Raw genomic sequence first — 22,887 nt, 5'->3', positions numbered from 1 at the left:
ATTTATTTTGTATGAAACCCACCTAATTGGTGGCGAAACTGATGAGAATGTGTCTTAAAGAGCATGAATAGGTCCCTTCTATCAAATTCAGTTCACCAATTATTGCCGTTGATGTTGGTGTTTTCCCCTTCCCCAATAAGGGTATTTTAGTGGAAGGTGAGGTACTATCACTATCAGAAATCTTATAGAGCAAAACTTGCCTACTAAGGTACCACCAAAGCCTTGTCGGGTAAGAATTCTGTCCTTTTGCCTTTTTTGTTTTTATTTTTTGCCGGCCTTCATGAATGATTTTTTTTAATGAATTAAGATCATAATAACAGCAACAACAATAGTAATTAGGAATTTTGGGGAGAAATAGGTTTTCTGTCAGAAAATGTTGGTGACCATTTTTTTTTTTTCACATTTTAAGTTGGAAAGTTGTAATTGGAGAGAAACATTACTTACACGGGTTAACCATTGACATTAATTTTGATATATATATTTTCTTAATAATTTGATAGTTATAAGTGATAATAAAGGAGGGTGCAATTTAAATTTGGATGTTATGAAAATATCAAAAATTGTCAATCAATCGAACTACAAGATTTTTTAACAATTTTATTGGACTATTAACAATTTTATTATATACTAATTGCTGCGCAAATTGTGAACAGTCTATGAAAAAATTGATGGTATTTGACATTTTTTTCATCAGCTCATTTGGCCTGCTTACTGGCAATCAATAACTTGATGGCAAATCATTAGTCACAGACTCGCAGGTACTATGCCAATTATAAGCATTATTTATGCATCTCCCCAACACCCCCCCCCCCCCTCCCCCCTCCACAAAAAAAAAAAAGAGGTTAATTTACCATTCGTAATAAATATTAAGACCTCGCACAATACCATGCAATGACAAAAAATTGGGAGCTTCTGCTGTCTTCTTTTGCTGTTTTTTTGAGCCTACCGCCTGAGGTGGGTAGTATATTAGGCTATGATAAAGCAAATATTTGTTGTAACAAACTTGTTAATTCCTAAGTTTAATGCATTTTCATGGTTTACCAAAAAAAAAATTGACAAAAAATTAACTTTGAAAGAAAAAACTAAAAAAGTATTTTGACAAAGGAAAAAAAGAAAAAGAAGAAAATACCAAAAAAAAAAAATTTAAATCGAAAGTGCTACAAGTTATTTATTAGGCAGAGAGTGGGGATGGAAAATATGGGATTAGAATCACATTTTTTTATATTTTAAAAATAAAATATTAGAAAATTTCATTAATAGTAGTTATTAATCATGATATATGAGCGGCTATAGTAGGCAACTTGGCATAAAAAAATATGGAGGTAAGTCCTCCAGCCAAACAGACTATCATTTTGTTTTGTTCTGTTGAGAAATAGGATGTAAATTTCATGAAAGAAAAGTCAAATCGGTTTGAATTATGGAATTGAAATGTGAAAGAACATTTTTCGTCTACACCTAGACACGTGTGACATGTTTAGTATATTTAGCAAAATTATGAGCTTAAATTCGCAAATTATATTACAAGATTTTTTTTAACAAAATTTTAATGTTACAATTTACAACAGCTATATAAAACGTGTCACTAGTCATATCGGCCTCTTTTAAAATAAGTAATGTTAAGAACACATAAAATAACATAATTATGTATCACAATTCGCCACATAGCGAGTTTGTAGAGGTATCTCCATAGAACCTATCATCACACTTCTACCATTTACAACTTTTCATATATAACGAGTAATGATATAAAATTGTGACATTTTATGTCTCTTACATTATTAGTTCCCTAAAATTATTGATAAAAGCCGAATATCCGGTCCAAATATATATAGGGAGGGGCACACCTAAAACAACATCGGTACAATGAAACGATTCGATTGCTTTCGAACTGTGTGTGTAACTGCTGATAAGATCAACAAAAATTAAAAAAATAAAAACCCAATTTGCCTTTTTATCCTTGATAAAACTTTTTCTGCATCAAATACAAAATCTGCATTGTGGTAACCCATCTTTTTGATTTTATATTTTCTGCTGATTTCCATGAACTTTGTTCCATTCTGCTTTATGGGTTTGTTTAGTTTGGTCTCTTTTTTCACTTGTTTTGTCTGACATGGAGATCGGTTTTCGGTGGCTATAAAGGGAGAGAGAGAGAGAGAGAGAGAGAGAGAGAGAGAGAGTGATTGTTTGATTGCGGTGTGTGTAAGAGAAAGAAAGATGGGAAGGCTTTTTGTGATCACTCTTGAAGGAAGCATCTATAGCTGCAAGCACTGCAGGACACACCTTGCTCTTTCTGATGATATCGTTTCTAAGGTTATTGTTTCATTTCCTTCTTCCCCATTGTTGATTGATCTCTTTGCTCCCTTTTTCTGGATATCATTTCAGTTATAATGTAATGTTGCATGATGCATTGTTATGTTTTGTTCATGTGTGACTTTTTTGTGCTAAGATTTTTGTCTACAATGTACAAGGAAGACCCTTTACTGATAAATCTATTGCAAGATGTAATTTTTTTTTATATATAAGGAAGAATAGAGACAGGGAAGGCTCATTATGAATAACAAAAAAAGAGAGACCTTGATTTAATGTAATTTGGGGAATTTGTATTGATAATGAGTTTCTGTTTTCTTTTATTTTTTATAATATGTATTTCAAGTATTAAAAGAGGACATAACATATCAATTAAGAATGTAATAGAGAGTATGATTTTGGATAGTGAAAAAGAATACATGTGGATCCATAACCGGTTTAAAATTTTGGGACTTGAAGTTGGTTGTTGTTGTAGTGTTCCGAGTTGTGCTTCTTAGTACCATATGTGTTTTAATGTATGAGGAATTGAAAAGTGCCCAGTGATTTTATTGTGCTTTCCATGTCATACTTTGTTATGTTCAAATCTGTTGAGTGGACTGCTGAAGGTTTGCAGTGGAATGCTTTATGTTGATTTTCTCACCTTACCTCATAAATGATACACCCTGCGTAATTTTCACTTTGACATTATGTAAGAATGGTCTATCTGTATGTATAATGATCAATATATTTAGAACCTTGACAGGGAAGGCCAACGTGAATACTGTCAACCTTTGACATCTTTAATTGCCACTGAGAAATTTGGTTACCTAATTGTCCTTAGAAATGTTCCTTGTTTAACTTTGATCAATTTTAAGTCCAGAAATAGATTATAGAGACCGATCTATTAAATTAATAATGTCTGTTTTAGCTTCTTTTCATTGGATTGTTTCAGATTGTAAAGCATTTATTTATATTATTTTATTTTATTTCTTTTAAAGTACTTTGACTATGTTTATTAAAACATAGCTATCAACATGCCCATAATTTTTCTTCTTAAAGGCCAAATTCAAGTCTTCTGATTATGCCATCCATCTGAGACCTGGGGCTTCTCTGGCTAAATTTTCTACTCATGCTTATGATAAAATAATCAGTCTAATTATGATAATGAAAATGACCTTTGGGAGAGACTACTGGTAGCATCTTGTCTTTCTTCAACTTGGTGTGTTGATTCTCTCTTCTTTATTATGTTTCAGCACCCAAATTATATCTGAAATGATGCAACATGCAGATACTCTAACCCTTTGTTTTCCTGTATACAGGCTTTCCATTGCAGGCATGGAAAGGCTTATCTCTTTGATAAAGTGTAAGCTTTACTACTCATTGGAAATATTTAAGATATTTTTTTAAAATGTATTACTAGTTAGTATTAATCCCATAAGTATGGGTGGTAACATCTCTTTTTATGCACACAATTCTACTATTATCTGATAATATCTGAATATGGTACAATATTGATCAATGTTGTGCTTTGTGCATGCTTGCACGATTCATATAGTACATGTACTTTACAGTTTTAATCATTTCTCAATGTGGTATAAACTCCATAGAAAATCTGTTTATGTTGTTCTGAGAGGCTACTGAATGAGCACATGTCATTCAATTTCCAAAATGTTTCTCATCAATCGTCCAAGTATTTGGGAAAAAATTGCTGCAAAAACAGCATGCTATGAAGTAGCCAAAGGGGTTCTTCATTCTCATCAAAGAATTGAAAACCTTGCCTGTGGCCTGTGGGAAAGCTTTACCATTGTGTTTTCTCTTTATATCCGAGCACCACCCTATGCTTGACCAATTGAGAAGATGGTGGATCCCATCATCTCTTGCATTCTAGGCAGGCTCATTGATAGCAATGTCATTTGGCAATTTTACATGTGAATGCTTCAAGTAACATTTTTCTTTCCAAATGCATGACAGCGTAAATGTCACACTAGGGGAGAAAGAAGAGCGCATGATGATTACTGGATTGCACACTGTTGTTGACATTTTTTGTGTTGGATGTTGCTCAATTGTGGGTTGGAAATATGTAAGATCTGTTTTCAAAATTTATGGCTTGTAATTTTTGTTCTTATTCATCACTTGTGAGCATGGTTTTTCAATGGTTTCTCTTTAAGTTTTGCTACTCATTTTTCAGGAGGCTGCACATGAGAAAACCCAGAAGTACAAGGAAGGAAAATTTATCCTAGAGAGGTAACTGATTACTGATGTTTGTGGTTGCACATTTAACATTTGAAGTGACGTGAATTTTATTGTTGAGTAGGTTTAAGGTGTTGGGTCCTGATGGGAGCAACTACTCGTCACCTCAGGAAGCTATATTTGGTAGTAGTGATGCTGATGATGCCTGACTAGCCATTCAATATGGAATTGATAGACTGTTTTAATTGTACATTCTATGCACTCTATGTTCTTGGTTGAGTCTGAAAACCGAGTTCATAATGTTAGTCTCTTCACTGTTATGGACCATTTTTGCAGATAGTATTATAACAATGCACTTTCTCTGATTTAAATTTTTGTTGGTATAGAATCCTTTTTATAGCTTTGCATATAATGCGGATAATAGCTGGGTTCTATGTCCAATTTACTGTTCACAAATGTTTTTCTGGTCGAACACAACCAAGCTTGGAACTCATTATATTTGCTTTGCTGGTCAAACACAACCAAGCTTACACGGGCTGCACATTGAGCCAGGCAATGGCCGGGGAAACTCAAACGTAGTTCAGAAAAACTTTCTTCCAGCTGGAGCCAGTATCCCGTTGAACTCATTTTGCTTGAATTTGCTAATTTATTTGATTGGTAAAGTTTGTGGTCCAATTATAAAGTTAATGTATGATGCTTGTATACCCAAAAAAAAAAAAAAAAAAGGTAAATTGTAGAAAACTACCCTGAGGTTTGAGGAAATACCAAACACATCCACAACTTGATAAAATTAACCAATTTAATCCTTCAACGCAAACGGTGTTAACATCTACCGTTAATAACAAAGTCTTACTCTCTCGCCTCTTTTCTTTTTCTGTCTCACCGTACTCTCTTTTTCTCAATTTTTGTTTTTTCTAAATCTGACTCTCTTTCTCTCTTCCTTTTCACAATCTCATCTAACACTCTTTCTCTCTCAATTTTCTTTGCCCTTGGTTGTCTAAATCTTGTTGACGATGGATGATGGATCTGCTTCCTTTCTTATCTCTTTATTTCGGTGTGAAGATCTTGCGATGGTGGGACTAGATTTGAGTTTGGCTGACATGGGTATCAACAGTTTTGATGTTTGCTTGGTGGTTGATGGCAATTTTGTGGTGGATTTAGGAGCTTAGATGGTGTGATTGGGTTTTCTTGGGTTTCTTTATGGAGGAGAAAATGGCTTGTTTTTTAAGAAGCTTTTTCTTTTTGTTTTCTCAGCTTCCAAAGACTACATGGAGGAGATGAGGCTTTTTCTATGGATTTTCCTTTTGATTTTCTAAGCTTTTCTCTTTGATTTTAACGGCTACCAAACAGAAAGCAGCAAAGTAATCACCTTTTTCGTTAAATGTTTTTTTTTTTTGGAAGAAAAAAGAACCAAAAAAAGAATTGCTGTGTTGTTTATTTTAAGAAGAAAAAGGGAGAAAATTTTAGAGAATGATTTGGATAAAGAAAAAAAAAAGTTAAGGGAGACTAGATTAGGAAATAGAAACGAAGAGAGAGAGTTAGATCTGAGTTTTAATTTAATTTTAAAAAAGATTGTTATTAACGGTAGATGTTAACATTATTTGTGTTGAATGATTAAATTGACCATTTTTTACAAGTTGTGGACGTGTTTGGTATTTCCTCAAATCTCAGGGTATTTTTTTTTTGTAAGTTACCCAAAAAAAAATCATGTATTTCTTATTCATTTGTTGGTTATGTATCCTGGCTCAAAATAGAGTTATTTTGGTCATTACGCTCCGTTTGTTTCAATGGAAAACCTAGTGTAAAGATAGTTTTCCTTATTTTTTAGTGTTTGGTAGCATAAAAAAAAGATGAGTCAAAGGAAAATTATCTTTGGTCAACATAAAAAGTATGGCTTATTTTTAGAGATTGTTTTCCATTAAATTTTTTTGGAAAACAACTCTATCTCACAGCAAGCTAAATAAGGGACGTTAAGAAATTTTTTTCAACTCATTTAAAGTTGTTACCAAACATAAGAAAATAAGATAGTTTTATAGAAAATATTTTTTAAAAAATAACTCATTTTCTAGAAAACATCATTGTTGAAATAAACAGAGCGAGATAGATTGTGGTTGGATTTGGACTTAGCCAATCATGTCCAGATGTAACCTCCTTTTTGTCAACCTATTAAATCTCCATAATTTGTCTTCTTGTAGAGATTTCTATGGGTAATCAATTGCATTTGTGAATGACAATCAAGATAGCAAAGGCCTTGTTTGGATTTTTTTTTTCCTCACTCATCACTCCTCACTCAATTTTCATCACTCATCATTAATCACTCATCACTCATCACTTAAAATACCTCAACTCCCTACACGAAGTCTGTTTGGCACCATCATTCAATTTGTCATCACTCAAATTTTTCAACTGTTTGTGGGTCCCATACCTATAACTCGGTGCAACTTTTACTTCTTCTTCTTTTCTTTCAAACCCCAGTACCCAAACTCACCGAACCCAATATGAAAAAAAAAAAAAAAAAAACTCAAACTCACCAAACCCAGTGAAAGAAGAAGAAGAAGAAAAAAACCCAGAAACCTGAACCCAGTGAAAGAAGAAAAAATATATATAATGAAGAAGACCAAGACCCAGTGTAAAAGGGAAAAGAAAAAAAGAAGAAGAAAAAGAAGCCACCAGGTGTGAAAGGAAAAAGAAAAAGAAAAAAAAATGAAGAAACCAAACTCACTGAACTTAGTGAAGAAAAAAAAAAGTCAAATGTTGCGGCTGACTCTGAGCATGGGACCTAGTATGTAGTTTTAATTACAAAAATGTCATTGAAAACAGAGTTATGGAAACTGAAAACACATTTTCAATTTCCATAACTCATCACTCAAAAATTAGAGAATTAAGTGATGGAAACAAAAATTAGAAACAAAATCCAAACGGACTTCTCAGCCATGAGTTCCACCATTTTTGAGTTATGATTTATGGGAATAGCAAATCCAAACAGCCCCAAAATGTCTCATTTCCAATCCTGACTAGTCCTTCTCATATAGTTTTTCAAAACACTTCTCTTATAGTCTTAGTACTCAAACTGTTGCATCTATCTTTTCTCCCATGCTTTCATCAAATGCCACTCCACCCATTCAAGATGGCAAAAATATCTCCCCCTTCTTCTTTTTTCTTGGAAAGTACCTGATGTTTAGATGCATGTAACATCACACTCACAACATAAACTCCATTTATTGTAACTCATAAATGTGTAATTACATTTTGGCTATATATAACATTGCACTCACGATCTGTGCTGCCCGCATATTGTAAGTGTGACACTACAAGTATCCGAAACACTACTACGCTACTCATTCAATATGTCAAAATGTCTTCTTTTTTTTCCTTGGGAAAAGTATCTAATGTTTCGGATATACATAACATCACACTCACAATATTTCGAAGGCATATAATATCACACTCATGATATGTGGAATCTACATATTGTAAGTGTGACTCTACAAGCATCCGAAACACTCGATACCATCTCCTTTCTGTAGCCAGACCTACCTCACACTCTTTATTCTTTTCGTTATCTTGCCACAAAGAAAGGATAATGCAAGGAAGATGCCCCCATGGCTTTGGGCCTATCCACCCCATTGCCCTGCCGACAGAGTTTTGTTTAATAAATGATTTTGATTGCTCTGACAGATAAATTCCAGACTCTTATACATACAGAAAATGATGGGCAGCAGGCCCATGTGAAAACTCATGCGCACTTGGCCCGACTCAAGAATGCGAAAGGTTGAGACTTGAGACGGGGCCCAAAAGATATGGGGAGGTGTGGGTCTCAAACGTTGAGCGTGGCACATCACCTATGCCTCGAGTTCTCAATGAAAGGTATAATACATGTCACAAGCATAGTGTGACGAATAAAATCATCACCAAGGTGATGCATTGCATTGTTTTTTTTTTTTTCTGAATGATGTATTGCATTGTATAGTATATATTATTAGTAGTATTATAACTCTGCGACTAAATAGGATTTAAATTTATGTTTTCCACTTCATAATATATTTCTTATACTAACATACGATAACAAAACACTTTTTATGCATTAGAAGCCATGCTTTGCTATAAGCTAACATTAACATAATTTTATCTTACCATAAAATGATTCTCTCCATTCTAAATGAATTGATTTTTTGATTCATATTAAATATTAAAAATTTTAAAAATGTCTACATATCTTGGGAAATAATATGTCATTATAGATTTATTAATTTACAATAGTCTTGTTACACGCGCTCTGTATGTGTGATGAGACTCTTTTTTATTTTGAGATTAATTTAATTTTTCAATTTGAATTTATTTATTGATAGTGAGATTACACAGGAAGAAAATTTTAAGAAACTAAAATTTAGAATTTGAAAATGAGTAAATTGGGTTTAGTGTGGGCTAGTTTTTAAGAAAAAAAAATGTATCAAAAGTACGTGAGATATGTTTAGATAAAAAATGTATTAATTTTTAAGAAAAAAGTTTCACAGGTAGTTTTTTCTTTGTTTTTGAAATTTTGTTAAATTACAATTTTAACCCTATTTTTATTTTATTTTTTAAGAATAAAAATTATCAAATTAGATTGAGAATATTTTTGATATTTTTTTTTGAAGTTATAATTAACTTTTTAAATCTACTTCATGTATATAATATATAGAGAATAGATAAAATCAATCTCATCTCCTACTCTTATTATATTGCCCGCCAACCAAATAGAGTCTTTGTGACCCAATTGATCAGACATTTTATTTAAAAATTCTGTTAACAGGTGTCTCAATGCATTGGTTGAGGTTGAATCTTTTATTACAGTCAATTAGCTTTATTTAGAGTCTTACAATATTTATTCAAAGATATTTATTTATTTATTTATTTTTGTTTTGTTCTAATGTAGGTTGGGTTATTCTCAGTGCATTTTAGCACCAATTAACAAAAGTTTTTTTTTTTAATTAAAAAAACTTTTAATTCATATTAAACACTTCTCTCCTAGTGGGTCCGCACACAGAGGTAGACACCAAAATTTAAACCACACGATTTTCAAGGTCCATGTCATGCAATTTAAATTCGAGGCATATGAGTTTCTTCTTGGACCAAGCGTAGCCGTTTGATGTGGTAGTATATCCCAAGAAATACTACAACAGCCCACGTTTAAACCTTAGTGTCTTTTCGAAGCCAAAGTTTGAATTTCCTCTGGGAATTAACATCCATATGTTTTTTACCTAATAAAGGGTAAAGGTTTCTGCATGTGCAGCAGTGCAGGAATGGGAATGTTCTTTCCAATTCTAATACTACTTTTAGAATAGGTTTGAGTTTAGAGCTTTAATATGGTTTGGTAACAGGGACGGAGCCAGAACTTAGAGTTAGGGGGGGCGGCTCTGCTGTTGGTTGTGTACAATAACTTTGGCCTTCGACTTTGTTGCTACTTAGTCGTTTAGTTACTAGTTGTTTAAAATTTTTTAAAGGGTTAGATTTTTTGTTTTAAGTAAAATTGGTTGATCAAGCTTAATTTTTTATTTTTTTTAGTTTTACTATTGATAATTTTTGTTGTTGTACTAATTTTTTTGGGCTTGTATATTTCTTTTTTAGATTTTTGACATAAATATTTTTTAATGGTCTTTAAAATGTGGAAAATGTTTGAACTGCAAACCTTTTTACAAATTGCTAATAATGTAAATGGTAAGCCCAAATGCGAACCAATAAGAATTTGTTACCTTAACCGTCTGTAAAAATGTTATAGAAAAATTTGTGACTATAACAATACTCTTAAAAGAATCAATGATATTTTTAAGGGAGCAAAAGTGTAATTTTCTAAAATAAAATTGCTAAAATTAGTACCTAATATATATAATAATAATAATTTTTTTTTAAAAAAGGGAGGGGGGCCATTGCCCCCCCAAGTCCAAACATGGCTCCGTCCATGTTTGGTAACGTTATTTTAGTAATGTTATTTGTATTTTTTAAAAATATATATGGATGAAAAAATATGTAAATATTGTTTAAAAACTAAAAAGTGTTACTTAAAAAACCATACTAAACGGCTCCTTAAATTTCAAAATTGTCCTTACAAAATAACACATTTTTCTAATGAAAAATATATATATGTATATATAATTGATCCTACCAAAAAACAAAAAAGAAAGTATGATTGATAAGCCAATATACCATATGTATTGGCCCATAACATTGCAATATGTGTTGTGTTGTTTCTGTTGGGATCAAGGGTTTAATTATGAACAAAGTTTCTCTTCAAATTAGTTTGGAAAGAATTTTTTAAAACTTTTTATATATCCCTTTTTTGGGCGTGAATTTTGTAATTTTAACCGTTAAATTTCATACTTCTTATATTCTTAATATGCATATCAAATTTCATTCAAATTGATTGTTATTTTCTTTTCGATCAATAAACTGATTTTTATACACAATTTTAGATCACAAAACCTTAAAATTTTAATATTTATTTGATGACATAGCAATTGATTTTTTATCTTCTTGAAATTTTGCAAGTATGAAAGATATAATAAGAACATGCAATCCAAGAGTTAAATTTTTAAAATTCACACTTAATATAAAGATATATAAAGAGTTTGAAGAGTTTCAACTTTATTTTTTTATTCACTGTTTTAGTTCTTGCTAGATTAATTGAAATTGGAAAATGTCAACGGATACCCTTAGGACATTAGTTAACAATCCATTTAAATAAAATTTTTATGAGAAAAAAAATGCAATTAATATTTCGACAATTTTTTTTATTTCCCATAAAAATTGTGTCAAAATTTTTATAAAATAAATTGTAACTATTATCCTAATTGCACTCATTAGCATCACCCAATAAATTATTCAAGGAAAAAAAAGAAAGATGCTTGTAACTATAATAAACTGTACAGATGATGTTTAATTAGTCACAATTAATATATAGTATGAATAGTGCCATACTGCAAATCTTCTTTTACTGGTTTTTTGTTTGACCACCATGCATTCACCAGTACTACAGAATTGAAAAAAAAAAAAAAAAAAAAGGTATGGAATACACTAGTCAGTTTTAAATGAGCACCAAGATGAATAAATTCTCACCTGCCAAACAGAAAAAGAGTAAATTTTCCTGCTATGACAAGTGCCATCAAGCAATGTCCAACGTTGTAACTCTAAGCAATAAAATTTGTATTTCCCCCCAAACCCCCGCCCCCCGCCCAAAACCACCCACTTGTTTATTTATTTTAAATTTCAATAGTTACAATGAGGAGGGTGGATTTAAACCTTAAGTTGCATCTATTAAAAATATTAAAATGTGTTAATTGAATTACAAAACTTTTAGTATAATTTTGGGATTAAAATCCTATAAAATATGCAATCAATATCGTGAATTGTAAAAGCATTTTCATCAAGTGTGTCAAATGCCAAATATTTGGCATTTGACACACCAAACACCAAAAACAGACCCTCATGAGATGTATCAAATGCTAAAAAATTATGAAACATGCTACAGTACTCTTCTATCTTTGGCACAGTACAGAACAAAATACCATATGGTTTTATTATTTTTTATTCTCTTTTCTCTCTCCTCTCTCATCACTTTATTCATTTTTTTTTCTCTCCTCTCTCATTCTTCCTCAGACATTCGGACTGGACCTATCAACCGATCTCTTCTTTCACTCTTTTTTCTTTTCATTGTTGTTGCTTTTCTCTCTTCTGTTCAGCCTCGCCGCGCCACCTGATGCCGATTAGTGTTGCTATGTGTGTGTGTGTGTGTGTGTTTTTTTTTTTTTTTTTGCAGTGAGTTGATGGGTGGGTTCGGCAGTGGGTGTGTTCAGATGGTGATGAGCAGGATCAGTTGGGTTCTGGGTGAATTTGGTGGTGGGCAGGCCAGCCTGTGGACGGGTCAACGGTGGGTGGGTCGACAGTAGACATAGCAAAACAAGTCATAATTTTTTGACCCAACCCGAAAACATACCCGATCCGAACCCGATTTTTTTTTACCTGAAGCAAAAACAGGTTGACTTGTGTTTTTTGCGGGTCAACTCGACCCAAACCCGAACCATTTTTTTAAAACTTTTTTTTTTGGTAAAAAAATAGTAAAATTAAAACAATATTGGTTTAATTGTTTGTTGTGAGTTCTAAGGAAACAATTGATACATTTATATAACTTCATACAAATTAATTGAGAGATAAATGGTTGAGCATTCTATAATGAGTAAAGATTTTTAGATATCAAATAGTAAAGTACGTGCCAAGATAATCTGGTTACAGTAGAGTTAAAAATATAAATCTAAAATTGTAAACGCGTGAGAAACATTCCCAAGTGTGAAAATAGCGAAGTCAAAGTATCAAATTAGCATAAATTATGAATGTTTAGACCTATTTTTTAACAATTTATGTCCAAAATAAACGAATTTTCAAAATAAATTATGATATTTTCTAGAGTGTGTGTTGTTTAACAATGATATGATATTCATAAAAGAGACCATGTATAAATAAGTAAGCAATCAAACTTTAATGTATATCTCAAATTGAAATAGAGTGTCAATCCCAATTGATAATAGATTATAAAATTAATTTTCAAGATTGTAAATTTCTTATATTTTTTTATTTTTTATCAAATAAGTTATCCAATAAGTCATTTGTAATATTTTTTATATATTTTGGAATGTTGATATTGTGTAGAAATAAAATTTGTGTATTTGTTTTAGTTATCTTTGTTTTATTTTGTTTTAGATAGCAATGTTATGATTTGTATAATTTTAAAATTATTGAATAAATATTAATAAGTTTAACTAAATTCATTATTGATATAAGTGGTGAATTCAAAATAATACATTTTACATCAAGTAATTTGTTACGTAACTTTATAAATGACAAATACCTGTTGTTTTATTTATAAAAAGAAAATAAAAAATGTGAAAAATACGTGTCAACCCGACCCGACTTGACCCGCAACTTGATTGATCCAAACCCCTTTTTAACCCTCTTAAAATGACCCGTGACCCGTGACCCGCAACTCAATTGACCCGACCCAACCCGTCCGTTTTGCCATGTCTAGTCAACGGTGGGTGAGTGCGAATTTGGTTGTGTTTTTTGTTTTTGTTTTTGTTTTTTTGTGATGGTGGTTTTTGTGTTCTACTGTGGTGGTTTTGGTGTGAGACGGTGGTAGGATGGGATGTGGGGTGTTGATGGGTGGGTGGGTTGGCGGCGGGTGGGTTAGCGGCGGTAGTGGGTGAGTTGGCCTCGTCGTGGAGTTTAACTCTTTTCTCTCATTTTCCTCTGTATATTGGTGGCTAATAGATTTTTGTTGGTGGTAACAAGTTGTACCTATGGGTGGTGGTGGTGGGCTGTGCTTGGGTATGGTGGTGGTGACGAGTTATACTGGGTACAGTGGTGGTGGCGGGCTATGCTGGGTATAGTGGTGGGTTTGTCATTGGTTGTGTTTGTGTATGTAGGGAGTTTTTATTTTGTATTTTTTATATTTATGGTTTTCTAAATGTTATTTTAATATTAGTATATATTATTTTAATGTATAGAATTGAAGAATAGAAAATGTGATAAATAATGAATTGTAAAATTGTGTGTTAAAATAATAAAATGGGCTTTTGATGTGTCAAAATGACATTTTTTATAAAAGAGTTGATGAGAATGCTCTAAGAAATGATTTGGTAACATTTTTCCATGGAGTTGTAGCTTGCATGGCCATATTATCCCTATGTTGTGTGTTTGACTAGTCTCACATCTCCTCTTAAAATAGAAGTTAAAAAAATAAATAAATAAAGGCACGGGTTGGGTCCAAAGCTCCTATGCAGTGGACTTGTTGAGATATAAGTACATGATAATTATTTGACACATATCCAAATTTCAAATAGTCCAATGTATAGGAACACTAAACCCAACCTTTTTTCAAAAAGACACTAGACTCGAGTTGGTTCCAAAAAAATGTTACCATTTTTTACTACTTAGCCCTTCATAAAATACGTACAAGGTTCAAGGATTTCTCTAAAACAATACATATATTACATTATTGGATAGATCCTCTGCTAATTTTTTTAAGGCAATCCAATATTTGATATTATGCAAAATTAAAAATCCTATTTATTTATTATACAGTAAAAAAAGACTGAATTTTATCATATTATCGATATTTAAACAAATATTAATTTTCAATATCGTGATATTTATTTATTGAAAAAAAAAGTGGTAATCACTATTTTGGCATTTAATTAATTAATTTGTTGATAATGAAAGTTACCGAACAAAGAAAGAAACGTTGTGACTTTTGTCACACACTTGAATATACGCTAGAAGAAATGGCAATATCGTAAAAATCTATGAAAAACGTAGTCGTTTTCCATTCGTGTCGGTGTGCGCAATTCAAATCCTCAGAGCTTTCACCTTCTCCTCAGAGCTTTTAAAAACACCAACACTCACAGAGTGCCACTCTCAACTCCTCCATCTCTCTCTCTCTCTCTCTCTTACTATTTTAGACATCACTTTCACCATATATTACTCCGATTGCCACTCCTCTCTTAAACTAGAAACAAAAAATGCTACTCATTTTTCTTGTACTTATTTATTACTCTCTGTATATATATAAAGCTTTTGCTTGCTTCAGATCCGTGTAGTGTTTTTTTTTTTAAATTGAAAAAAGCTCACCGAGTCCGAGTCCGAGTCAGACCGAGTTGGTTTTTGAAATAAAGCAAAGCTGATCATGGTGACGAAGGAGAAAGACGAAGAGCTCGCGATCTTCTTCGAGATGAGGAGGCGCGAGATTGACAATGAGAGGAACATTTCCGCCCAGCCAAACACTGCCTTAGGTCAATACATTTTCCTTTTCATATTCTTCTGTATTTCAGATTTTTTTATTTTTTTATTAGTATTAATTTTGGTTGGTGCATTTTTATTTATTTTTTGGTTGCAGAGTCGAATCCAATGACAACAACACGGAAGACTCGGACAGATGAGTTCTTGAATTCAGAAAATGACAAATCTGATTATGATTGGTAAGTTTAAACTACGTCGTTTCTTTTTTATTCAAAATTTTTTTTTTTTTACTGTTTATTTCTAAATTTTTAATCTTTGCAGAGTTTAAAATGTCAAATAACTTGTAAGACTAAATCAAAGAAATTGTGAGCACCCAGTTGGCTTGCACGTGTTTGGTAAACCAAATTATATAAACTACATCAGTTCTAATAGCTATGTTAGAAAAAAGAAAAAAATCTGAAATAACATTGGTTCAAAATTGAACAAACTGGGTTCTTTTTTTTTATATCCAATTTTTTTTTTTTTTCTGGTGCTCTTTTTTTTTTTATGAATTATTTCTATTGGTTTATTTGGCATAAAAAGTACAACAATGTTACCCAACAAATTTCCACCCTTTTTTTTTTCCACAATTTGCTGAGATGACAAATTGTGAATAGTGTAACGTCAATTTTACTAAGATAACGACTGACATTATTTTTCCTATAGCAGCTAAGAATTTTCCTATTTTTATTACACACCAATAGTAATTTCCTTAGAGGTAGTGTAAATAATAAATGGCTTAAAAGTACAGTTGTGTCTAGAAAAAGTGAAAGCGAAGCTTTGAAAAGCTTTACGTGAGCTAAATAAAGCTGAATAAACAAGAAATAATTTTACCCACTTGCAAAAATTAAAATTAATTGTAACATTCCTAATTTTTAGGAGTTATCAATTATCATTACAAGTTTGAAAGAACACCCAGAGTTTGTGATTTGCAGTATGATGTTTTTGTCTTTGACTGACAGACCCGACCCCACTGAAATTATCAATGACATGTCTGTGCATCTTATTATCAAAAATTTCAATTGAACTTTTGCAGTTTCTTTATTGCACTTTGAAGGTCCTTGGTCAAAAATTCCCTTTCCCAATAGTCACTTTGTCTCCAAGTATTTTCTTTCCTTTTTTTAAAAAAATCATTCACTCACTTTCTGACAATCATGATGATTAAAGCTCAATTAAAGTTAATGTTCTCGTAAAGAAAAAAAAAAAAATAAAACCAATCACTTTTTTTTGAATCTTTGTTCATGCACGTCTCTGACTGCATGTTAGTTTGAGGCCATTTTCTCATATTTAGTCATGTTCAGAAATTAACATCTTATATATGAAAAGAAAGTGAAAAAAAAAAATTATAGTATCTGGTTTTCTTTGCTTATCATCTGGTTTCAACTTTTCCCATGTGGAAATGAACAACTTTTCTTCATATTTTTCGCTCGTTCTTTAGACCTCTAATTCTGAGCATGTGTTATAGCTGTTGCAGATGCTCTATGACAAAAAATGAAAACAAATGCATGTGTATGTATACACACATAATATGTAGAGAGAGAGAGAGAGAGAGAGAGAGAGAGAGAGAGGGACATATTCCTCATTGCTATGTACTAACTTTATAATGTTCTTTGAGAAAATTATGTCTTTTTGGCTTGGTATTCATGGGAAATCTCTTTATTCAGGCTTATTACACCACCGGATACCCCAGTTTTTCATTCCATGGAGAAAGATTCGCAGAAAACTGTTTTGGGTCAGATTGAGATTCCTAATGCTCGCCCCATTGTTCCGAAATCAAGGGTAAGAGCTCTGTTTAATTTGAATTCTTGATGCTTATGGGCCCTTTCAACTGGTATGCTAAGCCTTTGAATATGCAGCTTTCTAACATTTGGTCTTGTGTAGAAGATAACTTTGTGCTCTTCATTTACTATTATGCATTAGAGTTCTATAACATATGGTTTTTGAGCATATATCATCCGTAGATTAATGTTTTGGAATTTTCTAGTTTTGCTTCCTCTATCACCATTTGAGAATTTTTGTTGCATTGTTTTCTATATAATTGGGTAGCAGCTAGCTAAAATCCAGGCAGAACCTCCTTCAAGGAGCAGCATAGCCCCTAAGCAGCCAACTTCGCCATCTGGACAGAATTCTTCCAGCAATGGTAAAAAAAGGCCCTCATTATCTGGGGGACTGACATCAGCGACTTCTAGACCTGCAACACCAACTGGACGACCCACATTACCCTCCACAACAAAACCCTTAAGATCCTCCACGCCTAATTCACGAGGCACCTTGCCTTCCACAAAGGTTGTGGCTCCTACAGTGAGATCTTCTACTCCTACTAGATCCGCTGCTCGGTCTTCAACACCAACTGCCAGACATTCCTTTCCAGCTGTCAAGTGTACTTCAAGATCATCCACTCCAAACCGTCGATCATCAACCCCATCAAAAGCTCCTAATCAATCTGCTCCCCCAGGTCGATCTTCTTCAGCACCAAGGTCAGGTCCCGCAATTTCGAAAAATCCAGTGCCATCACGTGGAAGTTCTCCAACAGTCAAATCTAAGCCTTGGAAACCATCTGATATACCTGGCTTCTCACTAGATGCTCCTCCAAATTTAAGGACATCATTGCCCGATAGGCCAGTTTCAGCCTCTAGGAGCAGGGTAGGAGCACTAAGTGCTAGGTCATCTTCTAGCAACTCTGTTTCAGATGAAAAACCAAGACAACAATCACGCTCTTCTTCTAGAGGACGAGCTTCTCATGGCAGTGCCTATAGTAATGGGAATGCCTTTCAAGCTCAGATCAGATCAGTGGTAAATGATAGTAACACAGTGAGCCCAGTGGTTATGGGAACAAAGATGGTTGAAAGAGTAGTAAACATGAGGAAACTTGCACCACCGAAGCAAGACGACAGTCACTCTACGCATAATAATCAAGGTGGCAAGTCTTTGTCCAATGACAGTTCAGGCTTTGGCAGAACACTTTCAAAGATATCTCTAGATATGGCTTTGAGGCATATGGTATGCATCGCTATCTTTATTGCAATTGTCTACCATATATTAAATGAATTGGTGCTTGTCTTAATTATTATATTACTTAATAGAATAATATACATAATTTCTTAGTATTCAAATCCTTTCATCCCTTTTGAAATCATATCCACCTCACACTTAATAGGCGTATGCAACTTATTATATTGAATGATGTTAATTGGAGGTTTATTCATTTGAACATATAGCATGCATGTATACATTGTTAATGTGGAGATGATAATTGAGCGCAATTCTTCTTTACGGTGTAGCAATTGCTGATCTGGCATTGGGTTTTTCTTACACAGGATATAAGGCGTAGCGTCCAAGGCAACCTACACCCACTTGTGACGAACATTCCTGCTTCTTCTATGTACAGTGTGAGATCAGGAGCTGCAAAAAGCAGGACAGTAAGTGCTACTGACTCTCCTCTTGCCACAAGCAGCAACGCTAGCTCAGAGCCCAATCTCAAAAATAGCTCTCCTTGTCTAGATGGGAGTGAAATTGAAAACAATGATTTTGGATTTGAGAGAGGAAACTCCTCACCTGCCAGCCAGCATGGTATGTGACCGTAAAGATCAACAACCCAAATATGCATATGGTTTGGGCATACTCATGCTCATCATTGCTCCAAGATGATTTATTTGTACATCATTCAACTAGCAAGATATCTAAGCAACAATCCATTCTAAAAAAAGGAGATAATGGTAGAAAATGTGCTGATGCTACTGTGAACAATCGCTTAGATGTTTGATGAGTCTAGTCTAGTTATCGTTGAACCTTGCAAAAGTACTACTTGTACCGAAAATTTGATAACTGGAAATTTAAGAAGAATGAAATTGAAACAAGAATTAATGTCTGCACTTAGAGGTTGTTGCCACATTTTGAGCACACTCATTACTTGTATTTCTAAGACCAAGTAGTTAAGGCAGACTTAGAATGTAAAAAATTATCTTCTTTTTCTACCAATGAATGCATGGGATTGAAAATTGAATTTTTTATGTTCTACCAAACGATATTTGTTATTGAGACGTGTCCTACGCAAGATCTTTGAACTAGTATTCACCACAAAAAAAAAAGATTAGTCTGCATTGCGTGATGATTGTCATTGCCCTGACTCACAAGTCACAACCCCTCCAATGAAAATGCTATTTGGACTTTCTAATGATGCAAGGCATGAGAGAACCACAGATTTCTTATTAGGTTTAATAAGACTTTTTTTTTTGTACGACCTTAGGTCATGCTTGAATGGGTCATTATCAAATTTTCAAGAACTCGAAATGGAACGAACGTGGACATGGTTTGATCATTGCCTTTCTAAGATTATTATTTAAACTTTCTTATATAATAGCTGCATTAATAGATGTTAGAATATGATGCCAGACTTGGTCTTCATAACTTTTTTTATTGAGTGCCATAGGCTAGGGATATCAATTAAACAAACCAACAAATAACCTTGGGTAAACAATAAGACAAACCCCAAGCATAAGCCTTCAATTAGCTTACAACAAAATGGTAGGGTATGATCAAATATAAATAACAAAAAGTGCATACAAATTATATCCCTTTTTTTAAGCATCTAGGACAATGACCTGCAATCAGAGACAATTCCAAAAAAAAAAAAAAGTTTTTTAGATGTCTAGAATCTAGATCAATTGCAAGGATTCATTTGGCCCCGTGGACCATATCTCTCACGCTATGCTAAGCTTCAATATTGCAGGAAGGATATTCATTTCTCTAGCATAATTAATGACAATGAGCCCTTATTGCAGCCCGTGCTACTGAATCCGTTGTTTTATTTTTGGTACCAAAAATTATGAATTGTTTTTCCCTACTACTTACTTCTTTAAAAACTAAATCATAGGCTTCTGATGAAAATTGCAATTCTAATAAGATTTATAATAGAAGAGAAATGTTAACGGATATACTTAGGGTAATAGTTAATAATCTATTTAAAGAAAGTTTTTATGGAAAAAAAAATTAATATTTTGACTACTTTTTCAATTTCTCATAAAAGTTGTATAAAAAATTTCTTAAAATAAATTGTTAATCATTATTCTAAAGATACTCTTTAGCATGACCCATAATATAAACACATTTACACTTTGAAGAGATAAAAGATGCCCTTCTAGAATTCCAATTTTAGGTTAAGGTCAGAATATGGGATCAAATTATCGTGTGAAGACATCTCAATGTGAATTTAATTAACGTGTCATTTGATTCCTCATTCAAAATTTTCAAAGGCAACAATTCCATGTTAGTTCTTGGAATTGAGGGGAGACAGGATCCAATCGATCACGCGGTAGGTGTTCTTACTTTACTGACCTTGGACACTGAAGACTAGTATGTCAGAACTTGTACCCATAGTTAATTTTTATTAAGAAGTGGTTCAGCACAATATGAAAAAGGCATCTTTATATTTTTTTAGTAGTATTCTTTTAGAAACCATTCTATTCTAAGCTGCAAGATTTCTTCGAAGGACTAGTGTGTATACTGTAAACTTATACAAAATTTGCTCATGGTCATGCATATGAACAAAAGAAATGTCAATATGTTCTAAAAAAAAATAATTGTCAATATAATATTTCTAGAAATTTGAACCATGACCATGAATGCTTGTGAATTGTACGTAGAAGAAAGAACTAATTTGATTTTACTCTTGACTTGAATTGTTGTTGTACTTTCTATGACTTCTCAATACTTATCTGGGGAACATCCAAAATAAACAAATGTGATCGCTATAATCTATATATATATATAATCAAAACTTCTGAAACTCTCATAATTTTTCACGTCAGCATAATATTTAAAAAATAAATTATTATCATTTTTTTAAAAATAAAATTATTTTTATTTAGTTCAAATTTAACAAAGAGTGAAACTCTATCTTTCTAACAAGTCCAACTTAAACTCAAACTTATCATTATCACACACACACACACACACACACACACATATATAAACCAGACGGAGAAAACAAACCCTAAGTACCCTTCAACAACCCGACCATATAAACCAGATGGAGAAAACAAACTCTTAGTCCAAACTCCAAATTCTGAACAATGCCACTATAGCCCCTCAGCCTGCTACCAAGCCAAGTCTACCACTGTGGGCATATGTTTCTAATTTGTGGCTTCACTTTTTTGGGTCTTTTATTTAGGGGTTTAGGGAGTCTAGTATGCAGTGTTAACCAAGTGCTGCTCACACTATAGCAAAGAGGTCCAGTAGGAAAGAAGATTCTAGAACATGTTTCTCTAACGGCTAAACTCATGCTCTTGGAATTTCTTGCTTTTAATTTTTCGTCATTAATGCATTGGTCACCAAGTGTTGACCATCCCATATCAACAACATCATGACAAATTAACGGCTCCCATGAGTAAACCTACAACTTCCAAGCATGTATGTATGTGATGTTTAGGTACCATCTTCATAAAATTTCATTAAACTACATGACAGTAACATTCCAAATCTTCAAACTATCTTCCAACCAGAAAATAGGGTCCTTCCATCAAGATGAATGGTGATTGTTTCTTTAATTAATGAATTTTATTTTGAATTTGTTTATATTGTTATTATTAATGAATTTCAATTCGACATATGTGGGTATTTGTTTATATTGTTATTGTATGGGGCAAGGCCCTAGGCCCAATGGGCCTTGGGCCTTGGCCTTATAATACGGTCCATAACCCCAACCCCGTTGGACCCGTGGTCTTAATCCGAACACTCTTTCAAGCCCAACATGAGCCCAAATATCCAAAATGGGTCCCTCTCTTCCTGAACATCAGCAAAGGCTTAGGCCGATCAATTGTGCATTGATTAAGAAACGCACTTGCCAAGAATATCCTATGTCCTTGGCTGCCCAGTATTGCCTTAGGGAATATCGCTGCCAATTAGTCTTTTGGAGGCTGGAATCAGTTCCAATGTCACTACCACTGTTCACAGCAGAGCATCTTCTTACCAAAAACGATGATACCAAACCCCACCCACATGAGTAAAGTCTGGAAGCAATCATGACCCCTCCACCCATTTGAGGCTATAAATAAGAGAACAAAAGGAGAGATAGGGGTTGGCAAATGGAGAGAGAAAATTGAAAGGAAAAGGAGCAATAGCATTAGTGGGGAAGAGAGCAACCAGAAGAGAAAGGAGAGTTCACTAAAACTAAGGGGTACTATTGGGTCGTCTGGCAAACAACCACCCATAGTAGGAAATTCTCAAGCCTACCATATAAATAAGTTGTGAGCCCAAATTCTGGCCCATCTTGGTTAAAGCCCATTTGGGTACGCACAATTGGTGCCGTCTGTGGCTCCTACATAGCTATGGTTCTGCCAAGACTCGCGTAGGGAAAATGTCCGAAGGTCAGTCAAGGAGTTATGCTAGAAGCGGTTCTAGGGGATCCTCTCAGGGGTCTACTTGGTGGGAAAGAAGGCAAAAGAGATGCGAAGACAGGTAGCATGGGCAGGAGGAAGAGCGATCTGACCTTAAAGAAAGGTCGTTTTAAACACATCAGACACTGTCAGCCGCTTCGAGGTGTCATCGTTTTGACAAAGGGGGCGAGGAGCTTGAACATCTGTGTAGGTTGGAGAGAGATTTGGAGTTGAA

At 33.4% G+C, this 22,887-nt stretch overlaps 2 protein-coding genes across 3 annotated transcripts; both read left to right on the top strand.

The window, feature by feature from the left end:
* The first annotated feature begins 1,854 nt into the window (after nucleotides 1-1,854).
* LOC142609666 (protein yippee-like) lies at nucleotides 1,855-4,847 on the top strand. Its single transcript, XM_075781321.1, has 5 exons — nucleotides 1,855-2,310; nucleotides 3,606-3,649; nucleotides 4,258-4,366; nucleotides 4,475-4,530; nucleotides 4,601-4,847. The coding sequence occupies exons 1-5, from the start codon at nucleotides 2,215-2,217 to the stop codon at nucleotides 4,683-4,685; spliced, it is 390 nt and encodes a 129-aa protein (XP_075637436.1). The 5' UTR covers nucleotides 1,855-2,214; the 3' UTR covers nucleotides 4,686-4,847.
* Nucleotides 4,848-14,883: 10,036 nt separating this feature from the next.
* LOC142609920 (uncharacterized) lies at nucleotides 14,884-19,151 on the top strand. Of its 2 annotated transcripts, none has more exons than XM_075781646.1 (5): nucleotides 14,884-15,293; nucleotides 15,398-15,479; nucleotides 16,944-17,058; nucleotides 17,329-18,279; nucleotides 18,597-19,151. In XM_075781646.1, exons 1-5 carry the CDS (start codon nucleotides 15,188-15,190, stop codon nucleotides 18,855-18,857), a joined length of 1,515 nt encoding a protein of 504 aa, XP_075637761.1. In that variant the 5' UTR covers nucleotides 14,884-15,187; the 3' UTR covers nucleotides 18,858-19,151. The 2 variants fall into 2 exon arrangements, with proteins under 2 accessions (XP_075637761.1, XP_075637760.1); XM_075781645.1 differs by having other exon boundaries at nucleotides 17,326-18,279.
* Nucleotides 19,152-22,887: the final 3,736 nt, after the last annotated feature.

The sequence above is a fragment of the Castanea sativa genome, chromosome 9, assembly GCF_040712315.1.
Source record: "Castanea sativa cultivar Marrone di Chiusa Pesio chromosome 9, ASM4071231v1".
Lineage (NCBI taxonomy): Eukaryota > Viridiplantae > Streptophyta > Magnoliopsida > Fagales > Fagaceae > Castanea > Castanea sativa.
This window is presented reverse-complemented; position numbering and strand designations above follow the sequence as displayed.